The sequence below is a fragment of the Melanotaenia boesemani genome, chromosome 3, assembly GCF_017639745.1.
Source record: "Melanotaenia boesemani isolate fMelBoe1 chromosome 3, fMelBoe1.pri, whole genome shotgun sequence".
Classification (NCBI taxonomy): domain Eukaryota; kingdom Metazoa; phylum Chordata; class Actinopteri; order Atheriniformes; family Melanotaeniidae; genus Melanotaenia; species Melanotaenia boesemani.
The window spans coordinates 4134544-4150798 of record NC_055684.1 but is presented as its reverse complement, the minus strand read 5'-3'; the positions used below and the strand labels follow the sequence as shown (position 1 = coordinate 4150798).

Here is a 16255-nt window from a genome sequence, read left to right as displayed (position 1 = left end):
CTCCACCACCAGACTCAAAGTAAAGTCCCATAAAACCAAAGAAAGCTGCAGTTTTAGCAGGAAAATAAAAAAGAGCTCTGAAGCCAGGCGCTTTTTAAAATGATCATATTGCTCTTTATTTTTGACATCTTTTTTGTTGGTTGATATTTGATCTGCAGCTATGACTGGTGTAAACTCCAGCCATACACAGAGAACTAATGGGTCCCCAGAGAACTGTTTTCCTGTCTTGAGCACATCATCAGGAACGATACACAAAGCTATCCTTGGCTGGAACTGGCCTCTTTTTTTCTGCTGCCTCTGACCTTTCTTCACTGGAAGTGCAGAAGACACAAAAGTTTTCCCCAAAAGAGAAATAAGAAAAACTCACATGCGAAGGTTAGACTAGCCTCTCGGCTGACGATGGTCCCGAAAGAGTTGGAGGCGAGGCACTGATACGTTCCAGCGTCCTGGTCTTTGTTCAGACGGTTGATTCTGAGGTTGCCTCCAGAAAGGCTGTAGTGAGATCCAGCTTTGGGAATAATTTCTGTTCCATTTAATTTCCACCTTAAAGAGAGAAAAAAAAAGTAAAAAATTAAAATGCAAATTAACAAATTAAACATTGTTTAGTGTAGACTCGGGCGATGGAAACATTCCCAAGTACAAGATGAACATGACTTGAACATTTGTGTTGCAAGAAAAGGTGGAAAGGGTCCAGGGATCATGCCCCCCAGCTTAGTTTTAATCAAAGCAGCAGCAAACCATTATGATGCCAAGGGCTCTGACTCTCGGAGAACAGACAGCATTGCAGGCCATCCATCTTGCCAACCGCCAGTCAAACCATATAAAATTCCTGCTTAATCATTATGGCTCAACAATTAAAACAAATGCCTGCAAGCTTGCCTTCACGCTTGTGCATTCAAGACCCGTTCACTTGATTATCGTTGGTGTTGGGGGTGATCAGCGAAGAGCGTAATTCACTTAAAATGGCAACAAACTCTCAAATCTCTCCACCCAGACACATCTTATTAAAATAAACACAGGTAGGAGGAACTCCATCATTTCAAACCACAACTTACATCAGTTGTGGCATAAAAAGAGCTCATGTATTGTAATTTATTACCAGTGATGTAGAACCTTCAGAGCTGTAAAAGTTCTAGATGGATAAGCAGACATTTAAAGGTCCTTTCAAATCACTTTTAAATAGTCAATCCTGCTTTGATCAGAATGACTTTGAATCTGATTATTTCTTACAGGAGAACATCTAAATTTTCTTTTGCTTTGATTTTTATATATTTCCCAGGCTGATTGCAGGTGCAGCTGAGAAAACACTGTACTGTTTTATCTGGAACATAAATAACCTTTGATGGAAAGAAAGAGGCTTTGTTTAAGCCCTTTGGTATACAGAAGACAGAAGTAGTGCAAAGCTGTTTTGTGTACTGATATCTTAACTCTCCTTGTTATGCCAATATGATCCCTCTGAGGAAGAAAAAAAAAACTTTCAGAGAGAACGTTGACAGTGCTGTTGTGTTTGGTTCTTTCTTATAATATACAGTTCTGGGCAAAAGTGTTGAGCCACCCTTCATTTCTTTATATTTTGCCTCCAATCTTTTAACGTGGTCGAGCAATTTTCTTATCATTTCTTCTTTGGCTTATCTGCAGTATTAAACTATTTATTTTCACCTGTAATGCCACTTGAAGCTGAAAAAGGAAAAAAGAGATAAATTTAATCTACCAGTCTCAAACTCTTGCTTCACAAGCTGTTTTTTAAACAACCTGGCTACGTCATAGCTCCCAGGTTTTCTTGTATAATCAAATTTTATGTTAAAATCTTTTGCACCCCAAGGAATGACTCCTGACTTTGGCAAGGTGGGAGTGTAAGGCTGTTTAACATGTGCTGTAAGGAATGGATAAAGTTACAAGCTAGTGAAAGCTATCAGAAGAAATAATCTGGGAGCTAGCAGTGGACAGCAGCTGTAGGAACAAGCAGGTCTTATTTAGAATGAATATTATATTGTTTCAACTGTTTCAACTGTTCTGTCCTCGACAGCAGCGGCAGCTTTAAAAAAATAAATAACTAGCAGAATTTCACCCTGTTTCCATCTTGGAGGCAGTGCAGTGATAAACACATCCCACAGAACGGTGAAACCTTTCCAGCTGATGTGCTTCTGGCTGAGCGTGGGCTGGGTATAAAGGACAGTTTGGGCTTTATGTGAGCCGAAGTAAAGATGGCTACATTTACAAGGTGTCAGGTATGAACGGGATGATGAGAGAACAGGTGAGGTGGTACACCTGAGAATTCATGTAGAAAGGCTTACTGGCTGCAGGATTTTAAATGAAACAGTGCTGATCTGAATGAAAGTCCCACGTACATATGAAACATCCCTTTCCTCCACCAGACTGTGATGTTTGCTGTTCTCCGATTAACATGAGTCCCAGTTTTTGACCACTTTAATAGGTAATTTAATTGTTATTAAATTATTCGTTAAACATTAGAAATCCAAAATAAAACAAAACAGCTCATGTAAAAACAAAGGTGAAAGTTTTTTCCTGTTTTTTGACAGACCTTTTGTGGAACATGGAATATTACATTGTTTTAGTGTTATTTTTTTACAGTGTGGATCAAATATGTTTGTGTGGCAGCATTTCAGGTGTTTTTATGCTCTGTAAAGTTCTGTCTGTCAAAGTTTGTCATTATGCAAGATTTGTGATGTCTTGCTGACCAGTTGGTGGTGTAGTGCATGTTCATCTCCCCCATCGTTGCCATGACGGCATGGAAGAGGACCAATCAGAGGACACTTCCCTCATATTCTCTCATTTTCAGGAATGCACATCTCCCAAGAGAAATCCCTTCCTTGCTCTGAAATAATCACAAACTCTTTGGAATTATGATGGCTAATAAGCTAATCTAAAGGTACACAAGATTAAAAATTAAATAACTGGAAACTACATTATTTTGCTATGTTCACTTCAGAGTGGTTGTTAGCAGCAGTCCTCCAGATTTCTGAAGGGCTTAAAAAATATTTTCTTTGGACACGGCTGTTTTTTCACTTATTTTCAGTCTGATGCTTAAATCTGGCCATGGTCAGATCAATATGTTATTGTTTGTTTCTTAAACCACTGAAAACTGGCCCATGAAACAGATGAACCAGTGTTTTATCTACACATAACAGACAAGCAAAGAGCTAGTTTTGAGTTGTATCCTTGGGCACATTGTTACTAGAAGCCTGACACAGAAGATTTGCTCCCATTTCTTTAATTGAATTTAAGAAAAATACAGAAGATAACACAGTTTGGCAGGCGTAAAATAGTACTGAATGCAATCCTGATAAATTTGAATGAAATGGACTGCAGTGAACTAGAGTAAATTTTATCAGTTGTACTCCATAAGGAGGGATGATTCCTCCCCGGACGCTGGACCTCAGCATAACAGAAGCAGTGTGGGATCATCTGGACAAAAAAAAAAAGCATCACTTACTTTCTTTTCCATGAATGTTTGCATATTAAAGAAACACTGCACTAATTTCCTGTGTTGCTGCCATGAATGCTGTGCGGCTCAGTGCTGTAACACTTCATGATTTAAAGTATTTTTGAACAGTATTTGCCTTCTTTGTTCCAGGAAATCAACTATTTTTGCTGCTGTGGCCACAGACTCCCTTACTGTTGCAGCAGGGCAGTCAGACAATACAAGCAGGAGCTCATTACCTTAAAAACAATGTCAGACTCTGTTGCTCATCCCGAAATGAAACGTCTCACAAACAGTAGAATTCTTATGTGCCGGACCACTGCTGCACTCACAGAGCGCCTCTATAGTTCTTGCTTTTAATAGACAAAATGTGCTGCACAATGGTCTTTCATGGCCCTTCTCAAGTTCAGTCATAAGTAAGTGCATGCTCTCAAGAGCCTTATTACCACACACAATAGAGAGGAGCCTTTGGGGGGATGGCTGTAGTCTCCCTGGACTACACCAGAAATTCAAGAGGAACAAACAAAAATCAACAGAAATATTTCACAAGCAAACACCACCTTCAACCTGAAAACCCAGAGCAAAGCAATGGGGGGTTTACTCAAACGCTTTTAGTATAATACTCAGATGGTGGTCTCATTTTCTCTCTGAAAAGGCATCCAACATAGCAGCTTTTACACAGCTGTAATTGCTCAGAGTAACTCGTCATTGTGTCCAAAGGGAGACGGTTTAATCGGCGGCAGCCTGAAAACCAAATGTTGCAGGAGATTTTCTCTGCCGGTCATCAATTCAGCTCTTTATCTGAGTCTTTCTAAAACATTAGACTGGATAGCTGTGGTAATTAAGCCTGGAAAATGTTTTGATTTGTCTGAGAGAGTGATTGTGCCATACGTTGAAAAAGAGGAATTAACTCAGTTGGAAGAAAGTGACGTGAATTCCTAAATGTCTCAAATTGTCCATTTGTCTGTGGCAATTAAATGTAGTGTTATCTAAAAACAACTGCTTATGCAAAGCTGCTATCATTCCCTTGTGACAAATTATACGGCCTATGACAACTCCTGTTGCTTTGATTGTTTTCATTATTTATTTATACTCAGAATTTCAGTGAAACTGGAATGCCTCGTAGCACCAGATAAATTGAGTGGATAAACAACAGAAGATAGCATGAGGAGAACTTTGAACAGTGAGAGTCTTTTACTTTGTGTATCTTTCTTACGAAGCAAAGCAGCAGAATGAATCACATGGAAAGCAGATCATTTAATAATACTATTTACAGTGATTTATGATGGCATGCAGGCCACAACAGCAGTCCCATTTGTTAGGCACATGCTTCACCCAATCCTGTAACAACAGGCCGTGTACACCATGGCATAATACCGCACCATCTGGCTTATGAGTTTGGAGTGTTAGACAGTCTGTTTGGTCCTGGTGCCTTTAAATTTGATTTAAAAATGCTACTTTGTGCCAGAGCTTTATAGATTCTACATATCTTATAATTACAGTTTGGTTAGCAGTTGATGAAAAAGACAGAAAAGAAGAAAAATATGGAAAAAAAGTACATTTTTCTTTCCATAACTGGGGAAAAATGCACAGCTGTTTAATTTCAGAGCTGGCAGATAACAGCGGGACGGCTTGTATGCGTTAAAACACACTGTTTTGAGACCGTTTTTGGCAAGATAAGTATTTAAATTCAGAGATTTGGAATTGGTAACAGCACATACTTAATCCAGCAGGTTGGATTCCCACAGGCCTGTTGGAATTTTAATCCAAAGGAAGGCTGGGGTGAATCATAGCTGAGCAGTACTGTGCAAAAGTACTGAACCACCGCTCATTCTTCATTTGCTTCCAAGGAACCAGACTTTTTTGTAGTATTCTTAAGTGGTTCTTAAAAGCTCTTTCAAAGTTTTCCTTTGACATGGTTTTCTTTTTTGTGTGTCTGGTAAGCCAGACTGACCAAATGACTGGAGCATAACGGGCCTGTAACTCCGCCAGTGACCCAGTGTCATGTCTGCCTCACAGACAATTTGGCAAATTCATCTTAAATTAGACGTTAACAGCACAAAGACAAGTCATTTATAACATTTATTTAGAGGCATTTACAAGAAAAATATTAGCAGACATAAAATATTATTTTTACATCAGTTACCGAACCACATATAATATCTAACTTTTCAATGGAAAAAACATACTTTTTTATTATGTATTTTTTAATTGCATAAAATAACCAGTGAAATGACAGAAATAGGCCAGACTGTGAAGGTGCATGCCTCATGAAAAATAAAAGAAAAACCTATAACTGTGAAAACCCATCAGCATACCAAATTTTGAGAGAAAATTTGGTTTTTAAATGAGTTAAAAACAAACGAACAGATAAAATGATTATTATAAAAAAGGGAGCATATATTTTCTGGGATGCAGACTCTTGTTGTTCCTGAACTCAGTTAAGGTTTTCCAGTTTTGAAAATGTGAATAGGAGTTGTGTCTGTAAGAACTGATCACCTTCACTTTATATATAATGGATATAAGTATGAATAAATCTGAATATAATGATGTCATGATCAGTTACAACCCCTTTTAAAACATTGTACTGGGTTTTATATAATTAATAAACAGATTTTTTTCATCTAATTATTTATTTCATAGTTGTTTTAAACAATATTTGTAGATTATTTCATTGTAATTATTCGTAAGCATTCTTCATGAAGCAATAAAAAATATGGACAATCACATGTTAAAGTGTTAAAATGGTAAAATATGGATGTTAAAAAATATAATGTTAAAAATATTTCATAGATGGAAAATTGTATTTGTATATTTAGTTATTTTACAGTCATTTCAGAGTGCTTCAGAGGCAGCAGCTGCTGGAATATTCTTATCTTTTGGGTTTCTTTGTCTCACTTTGTTGTCTTGTTTGTGCTTTTTACAGTGAAGTACTTAAACAGCAGCCCTTTATAAAGCAGGTCAGCCAGCAGCGTTCATCTTTCATTGTGCCTTCCACAATTCCTTTCTTCCTCCTCACAACAATTCTGGCCACATGAATGTTCAATCAGCTTGTTTAATAACTAAATTAACACAGCGATCATAGGAACTGCAGAATAACATTTTCAGCATTTCCTGTTGCTGTTTGCTCCTGATTTAACTCTCGTGCATGAAATATCTATCATGGCTTTGTTGGAAGGTTTTGTGTTGCATTCACTGCAACTCCGCCACAGTTTTCCTGCTATGTAACAATTAATGAACAGTGAGCGTGATTTAGCTCTGGTCTGCTTGTTGCAACACATCGTTAGGAGGCAGCAGCAGTGGCTCTGACAGGACCACACGGCGACCTCAACAGGAAACAGCTGATTAGGTCATCTTTTAAACTGGTTCAGGCCCAAGTATTAAATGTACCAATCCCTCCAAATCTCACTCCAGCAATTTCAGTGAGCAAACATGATTGATTTGAACTTTTTACTTGCCAGAGCTACTGCAACACAACATTACACCCTTTCAATAGACTAATGGTCCATATGAGGAGGAAATAAAGAGGGAAAACCTCTGCTCTCTGAACTCGGTGCAAGCAGAGCCTAATGGGAATTCGAAGGCTACAGATGGATTGAATTTGGTTCCAGCAGGGGGTGAAAGGTAAATCTAGCAAAAAACAAGACATTCCCTTGATCCTCATCTGCTCAGGCATGATTTGTAAGCACGAGCAAGTCTTATCCAGGAAGAACTAAGAGAGTCAAGGCCGTTTTGTTGCCTCATCAGGAGACAAAACCTGAAGGACTTTCAGTCATAGTCAATAAGAGCCTGAATCTAAGGACAGTGACACATTATACCCTACAAGATTACACCATGAGGACAGGCAGAGTAGCTGTTAACACCACAATGATGTAAATCACATCTGAGGAAACTACAAACACTCACCAGAACCACGAGAGCCAAATCAGAGTTTTGGAGAACATGTCAGTTTTTATGAAATTATAAACTCCATCTGCTTAGTTTTCTAACCGTGGTGTCATGCACACTGTATAAATGAGACACTCTCAGATCAAAAGCACACGTGATCACTTCGCTGTACACGTCACGTTTATGTCACTGTGAGTTTGAAGCACATGAAAAATGTTCATTTTTTTTCTGTCATTTTAGTTTACAAGAAGAACCTCAAAAATCCTTCCGATGCTTGTTGATCACTGATTCAGTTTCCACTATTATGCCAAATAACTATATACACACACACACACACATATATGTGTGTGTGTGTGTGTATGAAGTGCATAGTCTTTAAGGTATTTTGTTTGTTTGTTGTTTGGTTTGTTGTTTCTTCAGATTTGCAGAAGCTGTTGTTGTTGCTACATGCGGCGATAGAACCAGACAAGGTCTTTAAAATTTCATTTATCATTATTCGTCCTTTTCATTTTTAAGAAAAACGTTTTCTTCCAGCAGCCTTTCATCTTCAGAAATCTTTTCATTATAGATCAAAATTAAATGAAATAATCTAAAACATGTCCATATTACAGATTTCCTTCAGCCACTAGAGTTGATGTGCTTATCTAATTCAGCATTTGATAAACACATCGACTCTGCAGTCAAATCTTGTTTCTTCCAGTACAGAAGAGCCAAAATTAAGCCGTTCCTCTCTTTGAAAAACCTGGTGCTGCAGCACGCGTGTCCTCGAGGCTTGATTTTTGTAACTCTTTTTTCAGGTGTCTCTCAATCTGCTGTCTCGTCAGCAGATAGAACAAAAGGCTGCAGCTGGATTCATAAAGAAGAGACAAAGCACCACTCCAGTCCTCATAGCTTCCAGTTAAATATCGTATTGAGTTTAAGATTCTTTTATATGTTTTTAAAGCAGTAAACTCATAATTTTAAACCCGTGTCTCAGATTTACCGATCGGTTGCTTTTAGCTCTTCCCTCATCTAGAATAGTAAGAAAGGGCGATGGTGCTTTTAATGAAGCAGCTCCGAAGCTTTGAAACAGTCTTCTTATTTCAAATCCATATCTCAGCTTCCATAAATATATTCAAGAATAAAAAAATAAGAAAACTATTATTTTCTAAAGTTTTTGGGTGTTTTTAATCTTGTCATTTATTTATTTATTTATTTATTGTTATTATTATAATTATTTCACTGTATCTGTTTTTAAAAATGTTTTATTGTTGTTTGTCCATTGTTTCCAAAAACTGTTCAGCATTTTGCTCAGCTTTGGTTTTTTTAAATACATTTGATTTGATTTAATAAGAGAAAGTATTAACTTAGACATTGCTCTCGCTTTTTATGTCAACATATTTTTTTTTTTCTTTCTGTAGTGACAACATAAGGTTGTAGAATCACTACGGTTGTTACGCCTGAACAGGCAAATATGAAAAGTCAAAGTCAGCTTTATTGTCAGTTCTGCAGCATTTACAGCACAAACAGAGAATTGAAATTCTGGTTCTCTCAAACTTTGGTGCATGAAATACAAGAATTTAAGCCAATAAACAAAACAAACAAAACAAGTACTATCATTAAGTAAATAAACAGGATAATAAACAGCCGGTGCAGCATTAATTTATGGTTATAGCAAAAAAGAGGATTGAGTGAGCTTATGGTCTGGTTAAAGTGATTAAAGTGGCCGTGTGCTTGTTCCTGAGGGTGTAAAAAGTTCAAGTGTTGATGGGTGTGTGTGTGTGTGTGTGTGTGTGTGTGTGTGTGTGTGTGGAACAGGGACAGAGCAGGGAGAGAGCGGAACATCCTGACAGCCTGATGGACGGGATGCTGAATACATTTATTAAAAGCCAACAAGACAGTCCAACTGCTAGATTTCCTGATTCTACATGAACTGTCTTCTCTGCCTCTGGAGCTTCGTCTGCAGCTGGATTAAAGTCAGTCCGACTCGTCCTCACTAAATGCAGTCAGTCAGTTACATTTTAGTAGGTCTGGCTTTTGTCTGCTGCATTTGTTTCCTTGAAGTTTTACAAATTTGAAGTTGCACAAAATGAATCGGGATCAGTTTGGCTGAGCTCTAGTTGCCTTTCTCTAAGAAGAATTTCTGTAAATTTGTGCAGATTAGAAACTGATCGCGGTACCACTTTGACTGGGATGTAGAAGTTTGTTCAATGCCCAGATCATGATGAGAACATCATCGTTGTGCTGAGTTTGTATTGTTTTGTGTAAAATTTGGTCCATATGGGTCTGAACGTATCTCTCATAATTTCGCTGTTTAGGGTCTTTGATTAAACGTTTAAAAATGGAGTGGCTGTGAGCAGCCACCTGAAGTGGCCACTCACTTCATCCTCCAGCACCTGGACTCTGCAGGATCCTACGTCAGGATCCTGTTTGTGGATTTCAGCTCCGCATTTAACACGATCGTCCCGGCTCGTCTGCAGGACAAGCTTTCACAACTCAACGTGCCCGACACCACTTGCAGGTGGATCACAGACTTCCTGTCGGACAGGAAGCAGCGCGTGAGACTGGGAAGCCACACTTCGGACTCCAGGACGATCAGCACCGGCTCCCTGCAAGGCTGTGTTCTTTCTCCCCTGCTCTTCTCTCTGTACACGAACAGTTGCACCTCCAGTCACCAGTCTGTCAAGCTCCTGAAGTTTGCAGATGACACCACCCTCATTGGACTCATCTCTGGTGGGGATGAGTCTGCTTATAGATGGGAGATTGACCGTCTGATGGCTTGGTGCAGCGAGAACAGCCTGGAGCTCAATGCTTCCAAAACAGTAGAGATGATTACGGACTTCAGGAAGAGCACAGCCCCCCCCCTCCCCTGTCATCCTGCGTGGCTCCCCAGTGGACACTGTGGAGTCCTTCCGCTTCCTGGGCACCATCATCTCCCAGGACCTCAGATGGGAGCTGAACATCAGCTCCCTCATCAAGAAGGCTCAGCAGAGGATGTACTTCCTGAGGCAGCTGAAGAAGTTCAATCTGCCACGGACAATGCTGGTCCACTTCTACACTGCCATCGTGGAGTCCATCCTCACCTCCTCCATCACCGTCTGGTACGCTGCTTCCTCTGCCAAGGACAGGTGCAGACTGCAGCGTATCATACGTTCTGCAGAAAAGGTGATTGGCTGCAGCCTTCCTTCTCTCCCAGAACTCTACTCCTCCAGAACCCTGAGGAGAGCAGGGAGGATAGCAGCTGACCCCTCCCACCCTGGACACCATCTGTTTGACCCTCTCCCCTCTGGCCGGAGGCTGCGGTCTATCAGAACCAGAACCTCCCGCCACAAAAACAGTTTCTTCCCCTCTGCCATCAGGCTCTGGAACTCACCTAAAGACTTACCTGACTGACAACGCATTAACACACTCCCCCTTCATTGGTCACTTCAATTTGTACATTTTTATTTTTATACTACAGACTGCACATTTCATTTAATGTAAATACACTACTTTACTCTTATTTATTTTTATGTACATAATTTTTATTTCCACTCTTATATAGTTTTTCAGTCTTAATGTTATATGTTCAGTTGGCTTGTTCATATCTTATGGTTCATATTTATCTATTTATATGTAGGCACCGTCAAATCACAACAAATTCCTTGTAATGAAAGTTACTTGGCAATAAATCTGATTCTGATTCTGATTCTGATTCTGATTCACTATCATCATAATTCTGTTCAATCTCCCCTAAAAACAGAACTATAATAGCTTGAATGATTTTTTTTCTTTTTTGTTTTTTTTTTTTAGATGAAAGCTTAGATTCTCACAAGTCAATGACGTTATCACATTGAATTATTGTCTTATTATGAATTCAAACTTGAAAAACGGGGCCTGCCCACTGCAAACAAGTGTCCAAACTGGTACTATTGGTACCAGCCGGGACTAGTTATCACAATTTACCCCCCAGAGTGACACACTACAGTTCCAGAGAAACAATAAGAGGGAGCGCCGATGATCTGGTGGAATTTTAAGGGTTAATGTTTACAAATAAAAATGTTTTTATTCCGTTTTGTTTTACATGATGTGAACATTTCAAATCTTATGTGGTTCAGTTTATTCTTGTTAAAAGAACAGATTGTTTCTCATCTACATGCCTGAATAATCAGGAAGAAAAACTGATTTTAGCTGCTTTGTGTGATCATTTTCTTTTTGGGGGCAGGGGGGCTTTGTGGCCTTTATTTTAATAGCAGTTGGACAGGAAAGCTGGGTTGTAGAGAGCGGAGAATGACCTGCAGCAAAGGGCTCCGGGCCAGGACTCGAACAGGGCCGGCAGCACCGAGGAGCTGTGGCTTCTGTACGTGGGATCGCTGCTCAACCAGCTGAGCTACACACTGCGCCTGCTGTGTGTGATTTGATAAAAATCCATTTCAACTGAACTTTTTTTTGAATACTGCCAGTTCACAATAAAGTCATCTCAAGGCACTTTACCGTGATATTCAGTTGAACCCAATTCATTGTGATCCAATGAAAACAAATCCCCATTCATACAAGCCCATTTATAGGAAATAACTGCCTAGCTTGGAAGCGATAAATCAGCATGTGATATTGTGTCATACTGATCACTGGATTCTGGATTGAACTGAATCATAATTTAATTAAACCAATTAAGGACTGTTTTCTGGGGCGATACACAACTTTATGTGTCACCAGACGACTGCAGTCAAATAGGCTTACTGTGTCAGTGTCTGGAGCAAATAACACCTGTCACCAAGGCAGCTTTTTATTAACTGAAAAACATAAACAGAAGTAAAAGCCCAGGAAAAACTCATCTATGCATTCATCTCCGATAGACCAGAATACTGTAAGAGTCTTTTAACAGGACTTTCTGCAGCTCATCCAGATGCTGCTGTTGGAGTTTTAACCAAGACTAAGAGATCTGAACCCATCACGGTAGTTTTAAGATCTTTACACTGGTTTCCAGTCAGTCACAGAATAGATTTTAAACCTCCTACTGATGTCTACAAATCCCAGAATACACCTGTGATATGTTCAGAGAACATAAACCTGGCAGAGATCTAGATCCAAGGACAGAGGTCAGCTACTCCAGACCAGAGTCCAGACTAAACATGGAGAAGCAGCATTTAGCTGTTATGCTTCAAACAAGTAGAACAAACTGCCAGTGGAGATTAAACTTTCACCAACTGTAGAAACTTTTAAAACCAGGATAAAACGCTTCTTTTCTCATATGCCTATGAATGAAATCTGCACCGTATCATTTAACTTATCTAGACTGTTGTTTACTTTTCGATAGTTTTAATTTAATTTGGTTATTTTACATAATTTTATTTTGATTTCATTATTGCAAATATGTTTTTATATTTTTTTTTTCAATTTTTGTTTATCTTCATATACTTTTTAATGTTTCTGCACCTGCTGTAATGTTTCTAATGTTTTTATGTTTTATGTTAAGCATTTTGAATAGAATTGTACATGAAACGTTCTGTACAAATAAAGCCGCCTTGTCTATTGAAGCAGAAATGGTAAACCGGTAAACAATAAATCATTACCTACAACATTAATATACTACTGTGTTGAGACTGAAATCGTGATTTAATAACCTTAATTGGAATCTGGGTAACATAGGCTCAAATGTTTTGAATACATTCTTTAAGCATATTGTATTGTGAGGTTTTAACAATGAGAACAGTTAAGACATTAAGAAGTCAAAGATAACATGTCAGGAAGTCAGTGACAGGTGATGGGTTTTAACAAGAAGTGATCTGTCTGTCAGTTAAAGGAATTACGGATTAGTTGAGTGGGAAAAAAATGCAAATTTTATGAGTTCTTTGTTTTCCAACAGTTCCCTCCTGTTGCTTTATGGAGATGCCAAAATGTGGAGAGGGGCCGCTGCAGGCAATGTGCAGACATTTGCCATCAATACGCTGAAGGATGTTGAGGCTGATGAAAGGAAGAGGTATCGATGGGGAAGGAACGATGTGCAGAGGAAGACGGATGAGGCACTGCAGTCACACACTTACCGATACGTGGGAGGAGGGCTTCCCTGGGCTTCGCAGCTGAACACCACCTCCCTGTTGCTCTCCTGAGTCTCCACAGGATACACGATGCTGCCTGGCTGCTTGGTGAAGACAGGACTCTCCAGGATGCTGCTCTCTGTAGGGTGACATGGAAACACAACACGGCTGACTATTAACTTCTGCACCAGACTGTTTGCAAAACAGCCAATTAGTCAGCAGCAGAAACAGGTTGAAGCTGCTCTAAGTCTCTCGGAGGGCCAAACCACAAGCAGACTAAACATATCAATTTAAACTGCCTGTCACGGCTCAGCGGCACAGGCATGAAATATCTGAAGTGAAACGTGTCTTCAGCACCTATTAATGTGGTAATAGGATTTAGAGACTAATCTACTTTGAACAATGACCTGGAAAAACGTCTCCATTACCTCCATTAACTTGCTTTTATTTGTCCTTTTATTTATTTATTTGGGCAGATGCTTGGATTATGTGCTCATGCAGAGGTGTAATCACTTGGTTTCATGTTGTTAGAACTCTGTGTTGTAAAGGACACAGTGAGGTATCAGCTCACTCACTGAGGGGGAATTAAGGACATCTTCTGGATGCATTCCAGGGTCAGTCTTAAAACTTGAAGCGTAACTTGCAGGTTGGTATACACAGTGAGTACAATACTTTTACAATGTGTATTTAAAAAGTAATTCAGTAATTAAATATATTTTATGAGACAAAAGTTAAGGAATTTATTCATTCTAATGATTCATAATGATTCATGTTGCTCTACAACAAGTCTTTTTACATAGCATGGTGGAGTGGTGCTGCTCCAACACTGTTTAGTTTTTATTGAGTTTAATGGAGTTTTTGTTCCTGAATAAGCTAATAGCGCTAGCTTTTTTGTCTGGATGAATTTTAAGTAAAGAAACAGGATTTCAACAATGCATCTGTAGCAATACATCCAGCTGAATGTAGCACTCATTTTAGACTATTACGCAATATATCCAAAGATTTTATAAAGTTTAAGATAGGATGTACAGAATCTTGCCCTCCAACATCTAGCTTTGCTTTGTTAAGAGCCCATGATATGGCTAACAGCCCACTGCTAATCCCAGTACATCTGGTCCTGTTTGGTTGTCTTCAGTAGTCTGGTAGTAAAAGACCACCTCTAACTCTGTTATAGCTTAATATGTGATGGCAAACTGTGAAATTGCTCTGAAAAGCACGAGTCTTCTTACTGAAATGGCCATATCTGTTATATGTTAAAAAACCACTTTACCTAAACACTTAAACTCAGTTGTGTTTACATAACAGCATGACATTGGTTATGCGTTATTGAGTGAAAAAAAAAAAACTATGTTCTGAGCTAAAATACTTTTTCACATTTCACATTTATCACATTTTTACCCCTTATATGCTGCTGCTCTGCTAGAGGTTTCATTTTCTTTGAATACCACATTGGCACATTTTTTGAGGGATGAGAGTCTCAAAAACAATGTTAGCGGCTAATGTTGGTAACTCACCAAACATCTTCTCGGGCTTTGGGTGGAAAATTTCTGCAGAGTCTGGATCAATTGCTGGAGATTTGTGTTTTCCCAAAACACAACAACTACAACATCTCTAAAACATTTCAAGGCTGCAATGTCTAATGTCTGTCTAGTTAAATTAAATTCATTCATTTTCTATACAGCTTAGTCCATTACAAGGTCATGGGGAAGCTGGAGCTTATCCCAGCAATTAGCAGGTGAGAGGCAGGATACACCCTGGACAGGTTGCCAGTCCATTGCAGCTACATTTATGTAGCTAAATCATACATTTTAGCCATTAAACCCCAAAAAGGGCAACAATGAAGGCCAGAGCATATTGAGTTTATTGATAACAAAGATTATTATGCTTATTAGATCACCACTCCAAGTCTAAATTCACTATTTTTGGCAATCTTAAATCTAACAAGAAACTTTGGAACAATTTTTGCCACCTGTCCCACTAACTTTAACATTGTTCAGAGTCACAAAAGTATTTGACTCCTAAAGTAACTTACAATAAACAAAACTTTTATTATGTATTTATTTATTTATTTTTTTGCTTTTTAGCTGTCACAGCAAAAGAAAATATCAAACCTCTGCATCATCAGAGTTCTACACATCACTGTCTGCTTAATACTGTCTACATCTGCTGAAGTTGTGTAATTTTGCTGTCATTTCAATGGGCCTGCCCTTGATGGACTTTAAAGAGAGAATTATATCTCAAATTTTCAAAAATGTGTCACATTTGTTTCTTAAGTAAAGCATAGATGCTCTGATTGTTTTAATAAATCATTCTCTTTTCTGCATCCTCTGTTCTTAAAAGGATTTCTGTGCCATAATATCTTTTGGGTTGCTGTCTTTTACCTCAACGAAACATTGATTTTAACAGATTTGAAGCATTATTTTTATTATAGGAAATGCTGGAGAGTTTTGCCCTGGTGGATGCAAAGATACTTGGTCATGTTTTCTCCCAATTAAAGCCCACAACCTGCCTTTAGACCCAATTTCCGGTGGGACGTGCCCGGAACATCATAACTAGATGCCCGAGCCACCTCATCTAGCTCCTCTCGATGTGGAGGAGCAGAGGCTCTACTCTGAGCCCCTCCCAGATCACCAAGCTTCTCACCCTATCTCTAAGGGAGAGCCCGGCCACCCTGCGGTGAAAACTCATTTCGGCCGCTTGTATTCGCGATCTTGTTCTTTCAGTAACTACCCACAGCTCGTGGCCACAGGTGAGAGTAAGAACGTAGATTGACCAGTAAATCGAGAACTTTGCCTTTTGGCTCAGCTCCTTCTTCACCACGAAAGACCGATGCAGAGTCCGCATCACTGCACACGCCGCACCGATCCGCCTGTCGATCTCCTGCTCCATCCTTCCCTCACTCGTGAACAAGACCCTGAGATATGTGAAC

The 16255-nt window shown here is 39.1% G+C and overlaps 1 protein-coding gene across 3 annotated transcripts in view; it reads right to left on the bottom strand.

Annotated features, from left to right (window-relative positions):
- LOC121637452 (contactin-4-like) overlaps positions 1-16255 on the bottom strand; it is a 229672-nt gene that overhangs the window by 148089 nt on the left and 65328 nt on the right. For all 3 annotated transcript variants that reach the window (XM_041981642.1, XM_041981641.1, XM_041981644.1), the window contains exons 3-4: positions 13333-13465; positions 368-543 (exon numbers count right to left, since the gene is read on the bottom strand). In XM_041981642.1, the coding sequence (XP_041837576.1) occupies positions 368-543; positions 13333-13465 (309 nt within the window). The remainder of the gene's footprint in view (positions 1-367; positions 544-13332; positions 13466-16255) is intronic.